This window comes from Papilio xuthus, unplaced genomic scaffold (genome assembly GCF_000836235.2).
Source record: "Papilio xuthus unplaced genomic scaffold, Pxut_1.1 DF826115.1, whole genome shotgun sequence".
Taxonomy (NCBI): Eukaryota; Metazoa; Arthropoda; class Insecta; order Lepidoptera; family Papilionidae; genus Papilio; species Papilio xuthus.
Genome location: NW_013532534.1, coordinates 2,697,248 through 2,717,578, shown reverse-complemented (window position 1 = coordinate 2,717,578; position 20,331 = coordinate 2,697,248). Strand labels below are relative to the sequence as shown.

The 20,331-nt window shown below is 32.7% G+C and overlaps 1 protein-coding gene and 1 long non-coding RNA gene across 2 annotated transcripts in view; one reads left to right on the top strand and one right to left on the bottom strand.

Moving 5' to 3' along the window:
- The window catches only part of Pvr (PDGF- and VEGF-receptor related), a 31,750-nt gene extending 28,993 nt beyond the window's left edge, over positions 1-2,757 (top strand). The window contains exons 22-25 of the mRNA XM_013319458.1: positions 3-131; positions 346-490; positions 1,024-1,201; positions 2,033-2,757. Coding sequence (XP_013174912.1) covers positions 3-131; positions 346-490; positions 1,024-1,201; positions 2,033-2,430 — 850 coding nt within the window. The 3' untranslated portion in view covers positions 2,431-2,757. The remainder of the gene's footprint in view (positions 1-2; positions 132-345; positions 491-1,023; positions 1,202-2,032) is intronic.
- A 772-nt stretch (positions 2,758-3,529) lies between these two features.
- LOC106123365 (uncharacterized) lies at positions 3,530-4,702 on the bottom strand. The gene is made up of 3 exons (XR_001228158.1): positions 4,571-4,702; positions 4,214-4,279; positions 3,530-4,138 (listed from the first exon to the last, which is right to left on the bottom strand). It is a non-coding gene; the product is annotated as an uncharacterized LOC106123365 (long non-coding RNA).
- Positions 4,703-20,331: the final 15,629 nt, after the last annotated feature.

Sequence of the window (20,331 nt, the reverse complement as noted above, 5' to 3'; positions counted from 1 at the left end):
ACAGACCGCATATTCTCAACGCAGTCCGACGTTTGGTCTTTCGGCGTGGTGCTGTGGGAGCTGTTCTCATTGGCAAAAACGCCTTACCCTAACATCAGCCCACCAAGTCTACTGCAGCGGCTCTCTGAAGGGTATGTTATTTTACTATGAGAGAAGACAAAAAGGAGTAAAGAGTTTGATGTTTTAAATGTATTTATCCTCAAGTGTTGTTACACATTGAAAGTTTCTTCAATTCAAAGATAAATAGTTAAATTACTTGTGAACAAAATGAGACTGTTCGAAATAATTATGTAATTATATTTCTTACTAAGCTCATACTAAATGTATAATATTCTTGCTTTCCAGCCATCGTTTGGAGAAGCCGATGTATGCGGATGACCGTCTGTACGAAGTGATGTTACGTTGTTGGGCTCAGAAACCCACCGCGCGGCCCTCCTTCACTCAGCTACAAGAGATACTTGGTGAATTCCTTGAAGATAACGTTCGAAATGTGAGTTTCTTATCTAATTTGTAATTACTTATAACATTATATTTGTTATTGAAACTTTATATTACACTAGCTGTTGTGGCGACTCCGTCTGCACGTAATTTAAAAAAAAACAACAAGTAGTCTATGTGTTCTTTTAGACTATGTTCTACATTTATGCCAAATTTCATCGTGATCCGTTGAGCCGTTCTGGAGATACCTTCAAACATACATCCATCCATCCATCAAAACATTCGTATTTCTAATATTAATAAGAATGAGTAAGATTGGTACAAATTGATATTTCAATTTTAGTATTTTTTTTGAACATTTACCGGGTTTCTTCTTCTTGAGGTGCCTCTCCGACTAGCGAAGGTTGGCGATCAGTTCAATTACCGGGTTTACGCTATTTAAATTACTTTTGCAGTTAAAACATTTTTAGACTCATATTGTATTTGAAAATGGCCAGATAACTTGCGTGTTGGTACCAAGCCGTCAACAACACGACGCCGAGTTTGGAGATTGCAAAGATTCTTTAAAAATAAATTTGGTTCCAGCATTATGTGGATCTGAATTCTGCATACATCGATATGAACGTGAAAGCGGAGGGTCAGGAAGACTATTTAGCAATGGTTTGCGCGCCTGACTACAACAACCTGGTGACACCGAGCCCGCACCAATACGTCAATGACAGTAGGAGTTTCTTCCCACCTACACCTACGCAGTTACAGCACGGTAAACGATTTATTCTACTTTATAAGTTTCCGTTTTAACTTTAGGTGAACTTTTTGAGTATTTTTTTTATTTAGTTATAATTTTACTAATTATAAAAGTTTTATCACTTTTAGTTAACGACTTATTTTCTTATATTAGGATTATCTTACACAAACCTCAAATGAGAACAGAGATGTGTTTGTCTTTTATTTAGTTGAATCTCATCGTCGAGCCGATGAGTAATTGAGTCGTTGAACACCTCGGTGTTCCCGCTGCTCGTTTGCCCCTTCTGTTATAAAAAAATAAAATAAAAAAAATTAAAAATAATCGACTACCTTTTCGCAAAATTAAATCGGCTATGATTTAATATTTTCATTTCAATTTCTTTATTTTGTTTTTATCAGCCGGGATCAAGGTTACGTCATTTTGATTTCAAGAACCTGGTCAATTTATTGGTACGGTAATAAAATATCTAAGGCATGTAGTTATAAATGTAACTAACGAAATATTCTTTTTATTGATTTTATAAATTTAATGTTATTATGTTAATATATGAATGCTGTTTTTGTTATGACGGCTTTTGGATGTTGCTTTCTCGTAGATTCTGAAAGGTTTTTCAAAGGTGGCGACTTGTAGTAATTGTTGTGTTAATTATTGATTAATTTAGTTATTTGTTTTTTTCTTGCATATTTTATAATACATAAAAGAGCACAGGCATACTTTACATATTTGGTTTCTTTCAATTCTATTATATATTCTATATTTCTAAACATGTGCTATGAATATTAAATGTACTCTTTATTTTTTATATATTTTTTTAATTAGTAATTATTTATTATTTATCATTTACAGACGATGAAGGTTACTTACAAATGAGTCCAGCAACACAACAAACAATATTCAGTCCGCGAGCTACGGGTACTAAATTCGATTTCGACGCAAGAAAACTGAACCCACGTACCGAAGCAACGACTCACGGCTCCGAACTCACACCCATGTTGACACTCAACAATTTACCAGCAAGAAGTGGTTCAGAGTCGGACCATGATGGTAATTCATCACCGTATCTTAATATGTGTCCACGTATTGAAGAAGAATCTGACGATGTATTCGAGACGAAACAGAATCTTAAGAATATTCAAAATAGCGCTGTCAGCAACCCAACGTACATAACATTCGACGTTGACCTTGAAAAGAAACCGATGAATACAAATAATTACATAAATGTACCAAATGGTCTAGTCAAATAAACCCCGTATCAGTAGATTCTCGGCATAATTTCTAATCTTATTTTGATCTCTACGCCTTTTCTATACTTTCTTGCTCATTCTTGATTATCAAAAACTTTAATTTTAATCAAATACCTACTGATATGTAACAATTGTATTTTAAATTTGTTTCAAAAGTTACATTTAATTTAAGGTTTGCGTTTGAGAGATTAAGTTATTACAGAGATGTGATATTTTATTGTAAGATGGAACGGAAAAGAATTTCGCTATGTATTAGTTTTTATTTGCTATTTTAGAATTAAATGACCCACCCCCATGTTAAATTTATGTTTTATATTTAAGTCATATTGTGGAATTTGGAAGTAAATATTAATGAGAAATAAATATAAATTGTCTTTGTACGAAATATTAAGTTTTTAATTAATTGATTTACTGTGTAAATGAAATAATTATTTTTCAATGTAAATCAATATATTTATCTTTTAATTAGTTTTATAATATTAAAGTATTGGTCAAAATGTCTGTATTACGAACTTGATATTCAAGTTTATTGTTATTTTAAATAGACTTATTTTTCTCATACATATAAATGTTACAGATTATAAAAGATTTCTGAATAGGAATTATAAAACAAATTTAAATTAGCTTTTATTATGTTACCAAACGTATTTAAATGTTGTATTTAATGTACACTTATTGTGCTTGTCTCATCAAAATATTCTATATTGTTATCGTTTTGATAAATACATAATATATTTTTGTTGTAAAATTAGTATATATGTAAACGCCATGTGCAAACTCAGTAAATGTAATAAATGTGATATTACACATCTTTTGTGTTTATATATTTACACAAATTTCTAACCATAGAATTAGACCTGCTTTAGCACACACGCTTTGCTTGTTGTGTCGTATGGTATTTATAAGCATCTTTGCATGTAGAATAGTAATATAGGTGCTATAAGTGTACTATACGTGTCCATTGGACCGCGCCGAACGCACCGCATGCAATGGATTTAACGGATTTGCTATGTCTTGATGCGATGCGGTCGACGCGAATGATGGATACGGTGCTATCTAAAATCATACAAAGCAAACTAAAATCCGTTACGGAGCATGCGTACAGTGCATCCGGCGCGGGCCAGTGTGCGTGTTCCTTTACGAGGTTTTTAATAGTAAGTTGAGTTTAAGACGCCATCTATCAACGTAACTTTGCAACTTAAATTACATTTGTTTACATTACATCAATAGGTGGCGCTGTTTGGTGAGAAATAAGGCGTTAGTGCGATTCTTTCTTAAAAGATGGCAGTGAAATAAAAAAAAGCGTTAAGTTTAAATCTCAATAGAATTGCAAAAATATTGTGATAAGCTATCGCATCATTTGACCCTAAATATATGCACTAATTTTTGTGTTTCAAAATTCAAACACGTTATTACATAAAAATAAAGCCTTAAACTGTTTATTACCAACTTATACTACAAACAATCTTCAGAAGCTTTTAATTTAAACAGTGTGAATAAAGTTCATCTGTATAAGCAAATTACAAGGTGGGTAGGCGTTCACAATATTGTTGGATTTACATCACTTTTACAGGCTTACAGTGGAAATGAGGGTTCATTTCCACTGTAAGCCTGTACAATTTTTCTTGTCCTTCACTGGTTATGTGTCTGTTGCTTAAAAAAATGTTCTAAGCGAGCCGAGTACAATTTTTTCAATTCCTTCAGCACCCTGAAATTAAATACGATACAATTAAAAGAAGTACATTAAATCAACAACAATTTTACAAAGTTAGTAAAAACTTACATCTCTAAATGCTTCCACTAAAGCCAACGGTATGTCAACGAGCATTTTAAGAAAACTTGCAATAGCCTGAAAAACAATAGATGCAGATTAAATGATATGAAGTAAGTACATTTAGGCAAAATATTGCCAACTTTGGTTCGTTCTTATATACATTTAAGGTTACTTCTTTATATCGTAAGGTGGCAAACCAACAGAAACCTGAATTCGCCGAAATAGCGATAGCGAATAGAAATAGATGCGATGCCCATCAACAGGTCAAATCCACTTGCCGTGCCCATGCTTTTCTTGTATGAAAGGGTGGAAAAGAGGACTAAACTTAAGCTAAATTAAAATTATTAAATTAATTAGAAGACTTACTCCTGAAGGTCTAACATCGATAGAAGATAAAGGATGTGGTGCCGGTGCTGCAGTACTAACGTTTTCACCACGTACAATTACACTAAAGTAAAGTGCTAACATTAACAGTATTACCGATTTCCGCACGCTCGACATTTCTAACACTGTGTAGATGGTACGAGACGATTGCTCTTTTAAACTGACTTAACCCATTTAATTGTTTACGTGCTACAGGCTCCTTCATGGGTATTACTTACAAGGTTGGGTCGTTTTGTTAAACAAAAAAATATATTTGTACACTTGCTTCATTTTGACATTGTATTATTCGACTTTTGAATTTGGAATACTAACTAATATATAATTTCAAACTTAATATTATAAATGCATTGGATGTATGTATGTTTGTATCTGTTGAAGGGCTCAACAGATCTCGATGAAATTTGGCATGAATTTAGAACATAGTCTCGGAGATCACATAGGCTACTAATTAAGTTTGTTTTTAATTCCACGTGGAGGGAATCACAACAGCTTTTAAGAATTTATTTTATAGGCGTAGGGTGCAGACAAGCAGTATTGGTACGTGATCGAACGTCCATAGATATCTGTAACAAAAGAGGAACCGCGTATGCATTATTTTTAATACATACATACTTCTGAAAAAAGAATTGTAAATTAACATATTTTATAGAATCCGTGCTATTAACATTTAAATGGAAATAGCCCAGATTTAGGTATCGAATTTATTTCGTCGCGTAGCTAGTTTCTTGACTTAAGACTTTGCTAGACATTCTCAGATTTAGGATTCTAAAAAGGGCGTCGGCGAGTGATCTGGTAATAAACATTCTATTAGTTTAAATGAACTGAATTACAGAATGAACTGAATGATTAAACGTCGACAAACCTGCACAGAGAGAAAATAGTATCTTTAAAGAAAAGTTTCTCTGTTTAGTATTACTATAATTTTTTCATCAATTTTATTAAAAAAACACAATTTATTGATTTATAATTACCATAATAATTGTAAGTGTATGTTAAATATATAAACATTTTACTCTAGCTAATGGTGCCTCTATGGGACTTTTGTCTTAGATAGGGGATCGTTAGGGGATCGCGAATTTTTCGGATTATTATAAGTTAAATTCTGAGTGGTGAAGAGATTTTTAACTTATTTAAACAGTTTTATGAATACCGTTTTGGTATTAATCAACCATAAAGAACTTAAAAGAAAAACACAAAAATGTCATAAATTACGTTTTATTTTTTTCACATAATGAAATCATTTATCTCGGATCTTCTTTTAACCAAAGGGATTACCAAACAAACTTCCGAACGCTTCAAAGGTCTGAAAAAGAAAAACTCATTACATAAAAAATACAAAATCTCACTTGAGGTATACAAAATATAAATGATTTCATTTATTTATTAGCCTGTTTTTAACACAAATTTTCTTTTCAGTAGGAAAAATCAAGGAAATTCGTACAGTTTTTTTATTATAGTTTATTATAAAATTTAATAAATTATATACTTATTGTAATATACTTACGTCAACACAAGTATTTACTATCGCTTTTGGTATTTCTTCAGCTGCTTCTATTAATTTCGTTACAGTCTGAAATCATAAAGAAAATTCATTTGTAATAAAAACATATCTTTATTCTTTTGTGTTTAAAATCATTCGTATTTTTCCGTTCATAAAATGGACTAGAATTCTGATATATGCATTCATAAACATATTTTGTGTTTGTTACATTAATTTTAATTTTATTTACAGATATAAAACTGGTAGAAAAAAGTCAAATGATAAAGTGCCACCATTTTGATATAGTTTTTGTAGATTATGGTGTAGTTATGAAATGATTTGATCAATTTTTAGAAAAATAAATAATAACGTGTAATATAAAAATTGTTACTTACCCCTGCCCCAGGTATCGAAGGAGGCTTGGCATTTGGCGCCTTCGGAGTTGCTGGTGTTGTGGAGGAATTCGTATTATTGCCTCCGCTTACAATCACAAAAGCTACAGAGAGAAGAACAATAAGTAACAAAGTCAGACGAGCCATTTTTCCGTCACTGATAAAACTATGGAAACAGTTGCTCTTTTATAAATATCTCTCTAATCACCGAAACGGACATATTGAAACACTAACGCCCCTGATGACGTAAAACGGCGACGACGTACAAATAGTTTCGTAATTTTTTTTTGTTTTAAATGCAATACGTGTTGTTTCCAGTCGCCGTGAATTGTGGTAAAATGAATATTCATATACCATGGAATCGGTTAATAAGCATTACTAAAATACTTACAAACAAACCGAGGCGATGGGAATTATTCAAATTTTTAAAATTATAAAGAACTCTTCGAGATTATTCGTCCTCAAACCTGCATTTCTAACAAACGTTGTGTTAAGGTCTTACTATACACAAATGTAAATATCATTTGATATTTTTTAAAGTTTTTTCATTTACAATGAAACATAAAAATGTCAAATGGTAAAGCAAGGGCAATATGCCGTGAGAATTAAATATTAAATTAAAAAAAAATCAACACAGAATGTGTCTTTTCTCTAATGTATGAATTTTTTTTTGTTTTCCATTGAAAATTGTCATTCTTTAATATTATTTGATTGGTACGTTCAACAGTTCCGGTTGTACGAAAGCTCTCATGCAAGTGGGCCTTCATCTTAAGATCGGGATACCTTTTGATTCACTCACAAAACTCTTAGAACCTTATTTCCGTTCTTTTGTCGTCGTGCGTAACTTTCAGACGATATTATATCTTATAATTCTTACAAGACATTATATATTTCCTTCTCATATATGAAATAAATAATTGTAAGCTTAAATAAAAAGAGAAAAATGTTTTATTATTTAGAAAAATGCTTTCGCCAACGATTCCGTCTGCGCAGAATTAAAAAAATCATAATTGGTATCCTATGTGTTCTTCCAGACTATGCTCTTTATTCCAAATTTTATCGAGATCCACTCGGCCGATCTGGAGATACCTTTAAACAAACATCCATCCATCCATCTAAACATTCGCATTTATAAAGTTAGTAAGATTTAATTCTACTCACAATACGGTTAAACCCTTAAAAATGGATTAACAATAGCAAAAAAAACTAGTGAAATAAGGTGCATAAAACACTTATCACGAAGCATCCTCCGTTGTCATATTCTCTCTACTAACTGTCTACTACTTGTGTTACGTAAGCCGAGTTAATTGTGTCACTTGGCTTAAGCTCTCGTTATAAAAGACGGTCATATTTTTTAACAAAAGTAGACTTTTCGTTTAGATCACTTAGTTGTTAAATTTTGTACTTTACTTAAAATATTTCTGTATCCATTCCTTGCTCAATTATACTATGTGTTTGACATTTGAATAAGTTGGTAAATAAATGTTTCATTAAAAACTAGCTGTCGCCCGCGCCTCCGTCCGCGTGGATATATATAATAAAAAAAACTTAATTAGTGTAGCCTATGTGTTCTTTCAGACTATATTCTATACGTGTGCAAAAAATTTTATCGAGATCCGTTCAGCCGTTCTAGAGACATCTTCAAACACTCATCCATCCATCCACATCACATCCGTCTAAACATTCGCATTTATAATATTAGCAAGTTAAATGAAAAGCAGCTCGTCTAAGCACTAAGCTACCTCCTCACCAATTTTCAGCCATATCAGTAAACCCTTTCTTGAGTTATAAATAGTGTAACTAACACGACTTTCTCTTATATATAGATAATCAAAATAAAAGGCCGCAAAAAATTTTGGCTGGATTTGAACTAAGAGCCCGTGACATAGAAAGTAAATTGTTTCACTTCGTTTCATATTCGTTAAAAATAAAGTTTATTTAAATTTAACGCATCAACAGAATAGCCGGCGGAACAAAACTACTGTTAAATTACAACCTCCATCCTGTACATTTCCCAACGTCGACGTATCTTGAAATAAAATGAAAATAATGCAGAGGCAGTGTTCTATATTGCGACACAGGAACATTCATTGAATTCAAACTTGACTGCCGTTTTATAACTCTAAATTTGGTTACGCTACCTGCGTTTATTATTACTGTTAGTTTTTATATTATTACTAGCTGTCGCTCGCGACTCCGTCTGCGAGGAATTAAAAATATACATAACCCTACTAACAAGTAGGAAGTAGTAGGTAGAACCATATATATTTTACATCTATGCCAAATTTCATCGAGTTTCGTTGTGCCATTCTACAGATACCTTCTAACAAACATCCATCCATCCATCCAAACATTCGCATTTATAATATTAGTAAGATTCGGACAAAAATGAGTATTGATTTAGAACGCCCATTATAGACTTTTATTCTAGGTTTTTATACCAGACAGGCATTTAGGTAATAATCACGTGAACATTTTTTTGGCTTTCTCTGTCAAAGCGAAGCAAAGACGGTTTGTTATAATAAGATCCTTGACATGTGTACCGCTCAGAATAACATTCGAGAGCGTCAAGATCTTACCGTACTAAAATACGTTTGCAGCTGGATTAAGTGAGAAGGTGTACGCAATTTAAATGCGGAAGCGAAGCGGGCTTACTCGTGGAGGGCGGCATCCGGACACGGGGTTCGTAGCGGGCTCGTAGCGACGCTCACTTGCACCGGATTATCTTGTTGCAAGATGCGCTTCGACTACAATATAATGTAAATATTTTATAAAGAACGCTCTAGTACCTACACCTTTACGGATGCAACGAGATATCTTTCACAAAATACTAAACACACTTTTGTATAGCTCGTAAAGCTTCCAGGTTTCGCGTGAAAATCTGGAGTTAATTCTTTTTTGTATTGAGAGTTTACATACTTCTCTTGATACTGTAGCTTTTGTTGGCTTGTTTACTTATAAAGGCAACAAGCCCATGTTTTATTGAACCTTCACTTGTTTCGATTCCATGAGTAAATCTATTTTATTATTTAGATAGTTTTTGTCACATTTCGTACTACGACATTCGGAGTGAAGTAACAGTAAAAATGACGTTTAAAGTTACATAATAATTTTATGCTACCTTTGAATAAGTATAAATAAAATTCTTACTTTATTACTTTGTGTAAAAATAAACAATCAAGTATGGTGATCAAGATAGGTGTCTTATAACTAATATATGACATTAGAACATTTCTCAATTAATTGCATGTCAAATTCAGAGAAAATTCGATTAATTATAAATGGATCATCCAGCGTGTAGCGATGCCATTCCGCCTACCTCTTTGGCGGTTCCTATTTAAGGCGCGCCGTAACACAATTTGAGGAGCAACCGCTTGCAGGATGCTCGGGGAAATTCAGCTCGCCTTATCCTTTCACGTAGAAAATTAAATGTCTCACGGTAATATCCGCGGCGTTGCTTTTGGCAGTTGATCTATTGTACGCCGCGTCCGTGCGCTAGATGCAAATAAACAAAATGTTAAATTCACCTTAATATTGCATTTCCGACGCGTGATGAATTATACCACCTTTTGTGCTGTTGAAAGATTGTTTTCACGATTCAGTGTATGAAAGTGTAATTAGCAACTCTTTAAAATTTTCAAAAGTTTTATATACATTATATTTAGATTTCATTTAAAGAACTTCTTGTGTCAAGAAAAACTTACTGAGATTGTAAAATGTTGTTTGGAACTCTTTTGACATATCTTACTTAAGACTAACAAATGAGAATGTATGGATGTATTAAGGGATGGATGGATTTGAAGATATCTTCAGAATGTCTCCATAGATCTCGCTGAAATTTGGCATAGATGTAGAACATAGTCTGAAAGAAGAACATAGGCTACTAATTAAGTTTTTTTTAATTCCGCGTGGGCGACAGCTAGTGTAATAATATAATTTGATATCTTTCATGTTTACATTATGAAAATGTACCTCAAATGTCTGTCGTAAGCATAAAGATGAATTTGATCAAAAAGCACTTTAGCCTGTAAGCAAGCGAGAAACTTTCGAACAAATTAAGTAAACATTATACAAAATGCTGCACCGCCTAATGTAATGCTTCAAACACATTGCAGTTAAAATTTAGCATAACGAATTTAAATTTAAAAATGCACTTTAAGCTCTAACCTACGCGGCTAGAAATTGTGGATTTTTATCCAATTTGCCTTTTTGCTTACTTTCCCGGAATATGATGCACTGTTCGCTCCGCATTTGCATAAAAGCGTCCATTATCTTCAGCTTGAGCCAAATAAAAATCAATAGATCCGGAGCACTTACTCATACGTTAAGCGTTAATTCAAAATGAAAGATCGTCTCCATTCATGTGACGTGCAAGAATATTACAAGCTATTCAAAAGATTTTTTTTATACGAAGACAAACACGTGTTTTAAAAATCTGGCAACAGTTTAATTCGTAGTAGATATTGATCGATAATTTAGTGATAATGACTTTTGAATAAAAAAACATAAAAATTTTCGAAGAGGAAAAGGAAATTTTAAGAAGAATTTTGTACATTAGGCAGTCAACATCATTTTTTTTGTGAAACCTTTTAAAAGTTTGCTGATAAATACAGGCGGCACCAAACGATCAATTTCTATTCCCTGTGTTTTGTTAGTGTTTTTAGTTTAGTTTCGCTTATCAATATGCCAAAAGATGTTGTCTGCAACTTCGCGTCTAAAAGAAAACAATATAATTCCGTAGGTTGGTAAAATCTTTATTACATTATATTTTTAACATTACAAATAGTTAATAAAAAGGTTGAATATTCACAATGAAGACGATTTAAGTTATCGTCCGTAGTGTTAAAGCGTTTAAAATGTAGTGGTATGTAAAATTAGTGAATTGTAAAATGGAGCAGTACGCCGGTTTGCGGCGTTCTAGGTCCGGCCGGACGGCACTAACTCAGCGATCCACGCCCGCGCCATCTCTACGTTTTATTCTAGACGTTGGGCTTCTAAACTAGCGTTTATTCTGATTTTCCTTCAAGTGATTTGTAAAACCTGACTGCTTTTAAGTATAGTGTCGAACTCTTTGGTTGAGTTTGACAAAGAGAGAAGACTATTTAACATGAATTTATAAAATAAATCTATGTCGCCACTTTTATTACAACTCCTCCCCCATGTTTTTAAAATAGCCAGTCTCACTAAAATGTAAATTCAATACGTCGTCTATTACTATCGCCAGCTCCTCTACTGAGCACGGACGAAATTAGAAATAGAGAGGATTTCCGATATTTGATCGCTCTAACGACGATAAGTAGATTTGTATCTTTTCCTGGTTTAAATTGCTTTTAATGTACATGTAGTAATCTAATTTTAAACTTTTCTATTGAATCTAAGAATAAGCTGTTACATTTTAAGGTATTCTCATGTGAAAATACCAATAAAAATACTAAAACAATCGTCTCTATGAAGTGTTTCTTTACTTTTTATCCAACTTCAAAAAGAAGGAGGTTATCAATCCGTATTTTTTTTCTATCTTTAAAATATAATAGTTTAATGAAAATGTTTTATAATTAGTCATATGACGTTTTGATAACCACTGCAGTGAACACTAAATGCATGAAAATCGTAATACCATTGAATGTGTCAAAAAAGTATTATTTAAAAAACAACTAAATATGTCTCTGCCTAATTATTTAGGGCGTTCTATAGACTTTGTTAAGTCACAGTCTGGGTTATAATTGTGTTCAAGAGCAGCAAGTAAATGCACTCGTAGGATTTCATTTATAATAAACGGCTACAGCATAAATGTCATGAACTATTTTATGGCCTCGGCTTAATCCCGACGCGGTTTCTGCCACCGCCCGCGCTCGCTGCCGGCTATTAACTTAATTTCAGCCCGACATTTTTCTTTAACGCTTTTTGTTAACGATGATAGTTATTAAGAATTCTCTTTTCCACGGTTCAGTTAATTTACCACTAATTATTTGAACTGTCTACGGTTTCATTTCACCAATTAAACTGTATTTTTTAATTAAGGCTATTTAATTTTTGTTTAATTTTTTCTCATTCTGTCTTAAGACAAGCATAAAATGGAGATGCTAGATAAGTTTTTCGTAATTATACAAATAATATAATAATTAATCTTTTATACGTATAAAATACGTTACATTAATAAAATCTAAGTTTCTGAAATACATTTTCGTACATGAGACATCATCATCAGCTCACTACACGTCCTTACCGAAGGGCTCGGAGCCTAACCCAAGTTAGTGGTGACTAGGCCATAGTCAACTACGCTAGCCAAGTGCGGGTTGGTTGACTTCACACATATCTTTGAATTTCTTCTCAGATATATGTGTGCAGGTTGCATCACAAAACCCTTTGTTACCTAATTTATAAAGAAATAGAGAGGATTATAACATATTTATAGACTTAAACACACAATGTTAGATACATTTGAATATAAAAGTTACATATACCGCTTGTGAATCTAGACATTTTTAAATCAATGACTAAGTACATCGAGACACGGGTTCAGTTCCGCTGAGGCGGTCCAATCCCAACACCGTCGGGGATGTTCGCAGGTGTTCTACAACTCGCCTTTATGTCGTACGATTTAAAATAAAATGTAATACTATTCTTTTATAGTCCGACAAGTTTATCTGGCACGTTAAAAATGGTAATATTGCGTCTAAGTATACACTATCTGTATGGATATTTCCTTATACATGTAAAACTAGCTGTCGCCCACAACTCCGTCTGTGAATTATTAAAAAAAATACTTAATTAGTAGTATGTATTCTTCCAGGCTATGTTCTATATATATGCCAAATTTCAGTGCGATCCATTCAGCCGTACTGGAGATACCTTCAAACAAATACCATCCATCCATCTAAACGTTCACATTTATTACTAGTATTATAAAGTTATACTTGAGGCAATGAAAATAAGTCACGAGACAAGGTAGTTACAGTAACTTTTTCCTATCCTATATAAAACAAAAGGATGTAAAAATCTGCGTCATGATCTTATTTGTTCAGTTTACTGTAAATCGTTAGGTGTAAATGTCTTCAATGTGCCTTTTATGTATCCACCAGGTATCCAATCACATAAAACACCTTTGTTGTATTTTCTTGCTTTTATTTATTTGAAAGCAAGTTTAGTACGTATAATATTTATATGTTAAGACAAATCTTTAGTACTATAAAGAGTATCTCTAATGTTAAACCGTAACCTACTAACGTAATTATATGTATTTATATCTTTAATTGACGTTAGCCTACTTCAGTTAGTTTTATTATAATACTAGCTGTTGCCCGCGACTTTGTCCGCGCGGAATTGAATAAAAACTTAATAAGATTCTACATCTCTGCCAGATTTCATCAAGATCCGTTAACCCGTTCTCGAGACACCTTCAAACAAACATCCATACATCCATCCATCTATACATTCGCATTATTATATAGGTAAGATTAGTAAGATAACGGACAACAATTACTTTTTTTTATATTCCAAAGTAAAATAACATTTCATTGGAAAAACTCCATTGGTTATAATCGATTTTGTATTTCTTGAAATTTCTATACTGAATTTCCTTTTATTATAATGTTTACGTAAACAAGTAAAGAAGTTTCGAGAAACTTAAGGTTAAAAATGCTTTGGTACTTCTAAAGTAGAATACATTAATAATTGCGATCTTTGTCATTAAAAAAAAGAAAGAAAAATATTATGAATCATTTCGTATGAAATGTAGTAAAGCTTGCGACATGCTCTAATAATCTCTCTAGAGAGAAGCTCTGGTATTCAGCTGACGTACACTTAAGTTAAGGAGTAGCAGTAACCATATTTAAGTTTTAGTATTTTAAAAATATTACGGATAATATTTGGGATGATTTTAAATTTACTTTTTTCAGATTTACAATGAATAAAATTTCACAAACAATTGATTTGTAAAATAATAATATAGATGTCGAAGTTATTATAATTAGGCTCTATATATCTTACTTCTTACTAATATTATAAATACGAATGTTTAGATGGATGGATGTTTGTTTAAAGGTATCTCCAGAACGGCTGAACGGATCTCGATGAAAATTGGCATACACATTATACATAGTCTGGAAGAACACATGGGCTATTATGATATTTTTTAATTCCGCGTAGACGGAATCGCAGGCGATCACTAGTATTGTATGTTTTTCATCGATAAATCGAAGAGGTCCCTACGTTTGAAACTAATTAATTGGCACTTGTAGTCTTCAGGAAATCGTAAATACGAAAAGTAAAATCCAAATAGCTTTCAGTCTACGAATTTATAGGAAAATATAGTCGGGTCGATATTATAACAATAGTTTGGTGAGAGATACTTTAGTCGGCTCTGTAGCCATGGCAACGACAAGATGGGATTGCTATATGCGACTTGCGGTTTCCATACGGTTAGTTACTGTTTATCCACTGATAAAGAGAGTTGCTTTGTTGCAAACTAAAAGATATATTAAAAACATCCATAGAAACGACTCGGGTGTGCTTTGGGCTTGACAAATATTTACATTGTTCTTTCAAAAATATCTATTTATTGTTTTTATTTTAAAATAACTGTCTATCGCGACTCCGTCCGCGCGGTATTAAAAAAAACTTAATGAGTAGCCTATGTGTTCTTCCAGACTATGTTCTATATCTGTGCCATATTTCATCAAAATCCATTGAACCGTTTTGGAGATACTTTCAAACAAACATCCATCCATCCATCCAACCATCTAAACATGTCGCGATGCCCTGTGTTTGGAATTGAGCAAAATACGCAATGATATATTTATTTATCTACTATAGTTCAATCAAAAAGTAGAGAGCTATTTAACATTTTCATACTTGTATTTGGGTTATCAAAGCATTTCACAACTATAATATGTTAGGTAAAAAATGATGTACTAGAATTAGTTTATGTCGAGGTTCAAAGCATCTGGCTAGGCGACAGGCGCGCTGTCACCCTTGTTGCGGTCGTGTCGCTATCGAGCGTGCGCTGTCTCCGCCGGCATTAATCAACTTGTTCCTGACACTATTTAACCATGGAGAAATGGACTAGGCAAAAAGAAACCATTGTACTAAAACAATGGGCAACGCCAAATGTTTATAATGTTCGAAACTTGAAACTACGTATTGAAGGACTAAAATTAGAAACCTAAAAAAAACTAATTCACAAAACAAGCAAATACAACTGTTCGTCTTTTGACTGCAGAAAAGGAGCGCGCGTGGTAGATCCTGTCTTTTATAGTAGAGAGGGTTGTCATACACGGATTGCTTCCTGCAATCAGACCGATTATTATAAGTGATTAACATACGATTGCATGCATTTTTAACAGCGTCTACAAGCGTGTCTTAAAGGCGTTCGTGTACGTCTAATGTCAATTGGTGATCGCCGAACGCTGACTGTTTGAAGTAATCACTTATGATCGCTCTAAATAGTCCCTTTCATAGTGTTGCTATTTGCCAAACTTTTAAGACTAATGTACGTATGTCTTATAAGTATAAATGTTTATTAGGTTAGTAAGATAGGTAAGTTTTTTGGTCTATTTTGAGACAATTGCGAGAAATTATATTGTAGATAGGGTCTGGAATATTATATGTAATACATGTCCAAATGTGTACGTGTAGGTTGCGATAGTAATTTAAACGTATCGCCCAAAATGATGGCGGCAGTTAGAATGATTATCTGGAACACATTGAGCGGACAATTTGTCTACCTGACGGCTGCAATTACCGGAAAATACCGGTCTCATTCGTTCATATACGATTAGAAACGATTTTTTATTTTATATATTAAACGAATATACATGCCGAATTTGTTTGTTTACTCTTATTAAAATTATAAAAGCGAATCTTTGTTAGAAGAAAATACCATAATGGCTGTGTAGAACAGTCTAGAATAACACATAGGCTAATAATTAAGGCTTTCTTAATTCTCTGGACGGAGTCCTGGGGGCAGCTAGTTTTAACATAATTATAATAGTATTAGTAGGTAGAAATACTACAATTATTGCTCTTTGTTGATACTACACAAGTATTATAATACTAATAAGGAACACGTTTTCTGTGAATCAGTAATTTAAGCTGTGTGTACTTCAATGAATCTTTATGCACAAAACGGAAATATTGCATGAAATTCCTCGTACAAATTTACTCGTATTAACTTTGCACGAGCATTATAATTATTCAACAATCATTTTCAGCTTATTTATATTTTATAACGACAATATTAACATTTTGCATAAATGGTTTTAAAATAATAAATTGACTACAGGTTCAGTTTAACCACGATCATAACGATTGATTCTTTATTAAGTGCACTATAGTCTTTTATAAAATAACATGTTTGTTTTATAATGATAAATTGTTTATTAAAATTTGCCTTTTTTAAATATTTTACTTATGATAATGTGAGTTAACCCGTTAAACTATAATAGTTCCAATGTTCTGTTTATTGATAATAATTGTCTGCGCGGAATTAAACAAAAAAAAAATTAGTACCCTATTCGTTCTTACAGACTATTTTCTACATCTATGGCACATTTCAGCGAGATTCATTTAACTGTTCTAGAGATACCATCTAACAATCCATCCGTCCATCCATCCATCTATTCATCTAAACATTCGCATTTATAATATTAGCAAGATTTATGAAACAAGACTCACATAGAGGATGTATTCAGGTGCGCTACGGATTCCTTGCCTTGCCTCAATAACAGTCGCGAATCCAACATCAATTGGCATAACCATAAATCATACGTAAACAAACAAAACAATCAATTTGAACAGATAATATTATACTCTAAACATTTATGTTGGTTTAGTATCGGACACAAAATAATAAATTTGACGGCCAGTCATTGGGGAGTTGGCGTGATTGCTACGAAATTCGAACAATGAAATTTCGATTAAAATTTACTCGAATTGAACGTAATAAAAGCCGTTTAATTAGATTATGTCTAATCTTCAATACTAAAATGTCAAGTTCTTTGCAGCTATTAAGACTAATTGGTATTAATTATTTTTAATGGCCTAATCGCCCTTAACTTAGGGTAGACGAGCCCTTCGGTGGGGACGTATAGTGAGCTGATGATGATGATTTTTTGATTCGTAATAATCGTATTTACGATTATTACGAATTAAAAAATCATCATTTAAATTTTTAAAGAAACCTTTAGAGCATAGAAAGATATAAATGAATCTCTAAAAGAAAAAACATAATCAATTCAGGATTCGAATGAATAGGTCCGGTTATCTCGGTAATTGAAGTAGTCGAATCGACAAATGCTCCGTCCGACGTATGCCGGATAGCTGTTCTAATTGCTGGCATTAATTCTACACATATGTTAAGTTACTGCTGACAAAATCAGCGGTGACCCGATTAGGGATGGCCGCTGCGGTAACACCTGCTTTGTTTCATTAAAACAATTGCTATTTAAATTAATAGTGAAATGCTTCACGCATATGTAGTCAATATTTATATTATGAATATTTTTCTTTCATTTTTGAAAGTTCTTGATATCATCATAACATACCTGGTACTATATGTTGTACCAAAGGATATTGTTAAATAAAATATTCTAATAGTAGCTATCGCCCGCCTCTTCATCCGCGCGGCACTGAAAAAAAAAACTTAATTAGTTGTCTATGTGTTCTACAAGCCTATGTTCTACAACTATGCCAAATTTCTGCTAGATCCATACAGCCGTTATAATGACACCTTCTTACAAACATCCATCCATCCATTCAAACATTCACATTTATATTAGTAAGATATCGGATTGAATTACCAATGAACTAAAAATTAATTTAAGTGCTTTAATAAACAAAATTGTTGATAGTTGTTAAACCAATAGCTTACATGGAATTAATACATGTGGTATTTATCTGTAATTAAAGCTGTCCCGTTAGTGAATGTGCTGTCCAACGCTTGCCAGCTAGTTATTTAATTGTCGACGTTTACCTCAACAATACCTTACTCCATACCGAATTAGCAGTTGGCCTAACCATAATTAAATTCAATTATTTCGAGTATTATATTTGAACTACAGAAAAATTACAAAAAAGCACTCTCAAATGTTCTAAATATGTATAGCATTAAATATTGTTTTCCTAAAAAATCTCTCGTTTCTTTCTTTTCTTTCTTCTCGATAAAATCGTTGTGCTATTATCGGGTTTTAGTACAAATCGGTCAGTTTTAGTCCAAATAGACGTCAAAAAATAAACTATACTAATATCTAAATTAACACTAAATAGATTTTTTTTTCAATAATAAATTACTCATACCATGAAAATTTCCCATATTTATTGATATATTTAACATCTTGTACAACGTTAGTTTAGATATTGTTCGCATGTTTAAATGGGATTTGCCAAACACTAATAAGATTTGCTAACACTAACGTAACAAAGGTTCCCAGGCGATTTCTAACCACAGACTACCTGAGATTTACATGAGACTTTACAAAGTTAGTTAAGTCATGTTTGTAAACGTCTCAACATTATTCGTATTAAATTTTGGGAACGTAAGAAGAGAATAAGACCGAAGACGACCTGTATAATAAGTCAATCTTAATCATATGGTTATTTTTCTTTATCAGTATTAGGCTTCTTATAACATTTTGTTATAGTGTTCAAAGATGAGATCATAGCCACGAAAAAAAATCTATTTAGTAAATATTTAAATATTTATGATGTTGTTTAAAAATCTATAATAGTGTTTTTAATTTACATATTTGAAAAATACAGTTATTATAATATATGAAATTTCAAAATAATAAAGACTGCACCGCGCTTCCATGTACAGTCAGGTTCGGTTACCATATTTCAGTTTGCTTATTTTTACACTTGAATAAACAAATAATTATTATGACGTCCATGGACTTTGGTATACCAGAGGAACCGCAAATGCGCATGGAAGTATATTTTCTTGAAGGCCCCTAAGTAGTAAAATTTATTTGTAACAAAAAGTCCGCCTGCACTGTATCCCTGACTGTTGTACAACGTGGAACATTATTAAGTGCGCTCTTGTTTTGTACACCGACCTTTATCGTTTTATGGCGTAAAAGATGTTCAAGCTAATATAACTTTGATAGTAACGCCAGTATACTCCACTGTACATGCAGGCAGGGAATAGACCTGTGAATATTAATAGGCAAGGAAGGCTGCGGTTGAAGCATCAGCGAGCACTGGACGTACAACATGTTTGTGGAGATGTTGCGGTTAACGCACGCCCTTACCTACATGCACATAGTTAGGTTACAAGGATTAGGCGGTTGTTCAACAACCTCAACACTATAGTAAAAGCAAATCTGGTTCTGCAGAAAAACTCAGTTGTTTTATAACCAAACTACCTGTCGTCCGCGACTCCATCCGCGAGGGATAAATTAAAACTTGATAAGTAGCCAATGCAACATCCAGACTATGTTCTACATCTATGCCAAATTTTATTAAGATTAGTTGAGCCGTTGCGGAGATTTAACAAACATCCATCCATACATCTATCAGGAATTTCGCATTTATTATATTAGTAAGACTTTTTGTAGAAAACTAAAACAAACGATTTATTTATAGTGTGCGTCACGAGTGTTAAGGTAAATAACATGTAGTAATTATTTTATATAATAAATAAAGCCTTCAGGTACTAAGTTAATTAAAAAATCAACTGAAGAACATATTGATATATACCGAACGTGTATAAATACTTAATTTAAGCTTTTTTTCCAACAAATAGAATTGAAAATCCACAAAAGTATATGATAGTTAAACAAGGCTTTCGTCGGTTCTCACTACAAACTTTCGGGTCAGGTACGAGTAGGAAGAAGCTTCGTGGAACTATTCAGAGTTACCTGTGTTGCAAAAAT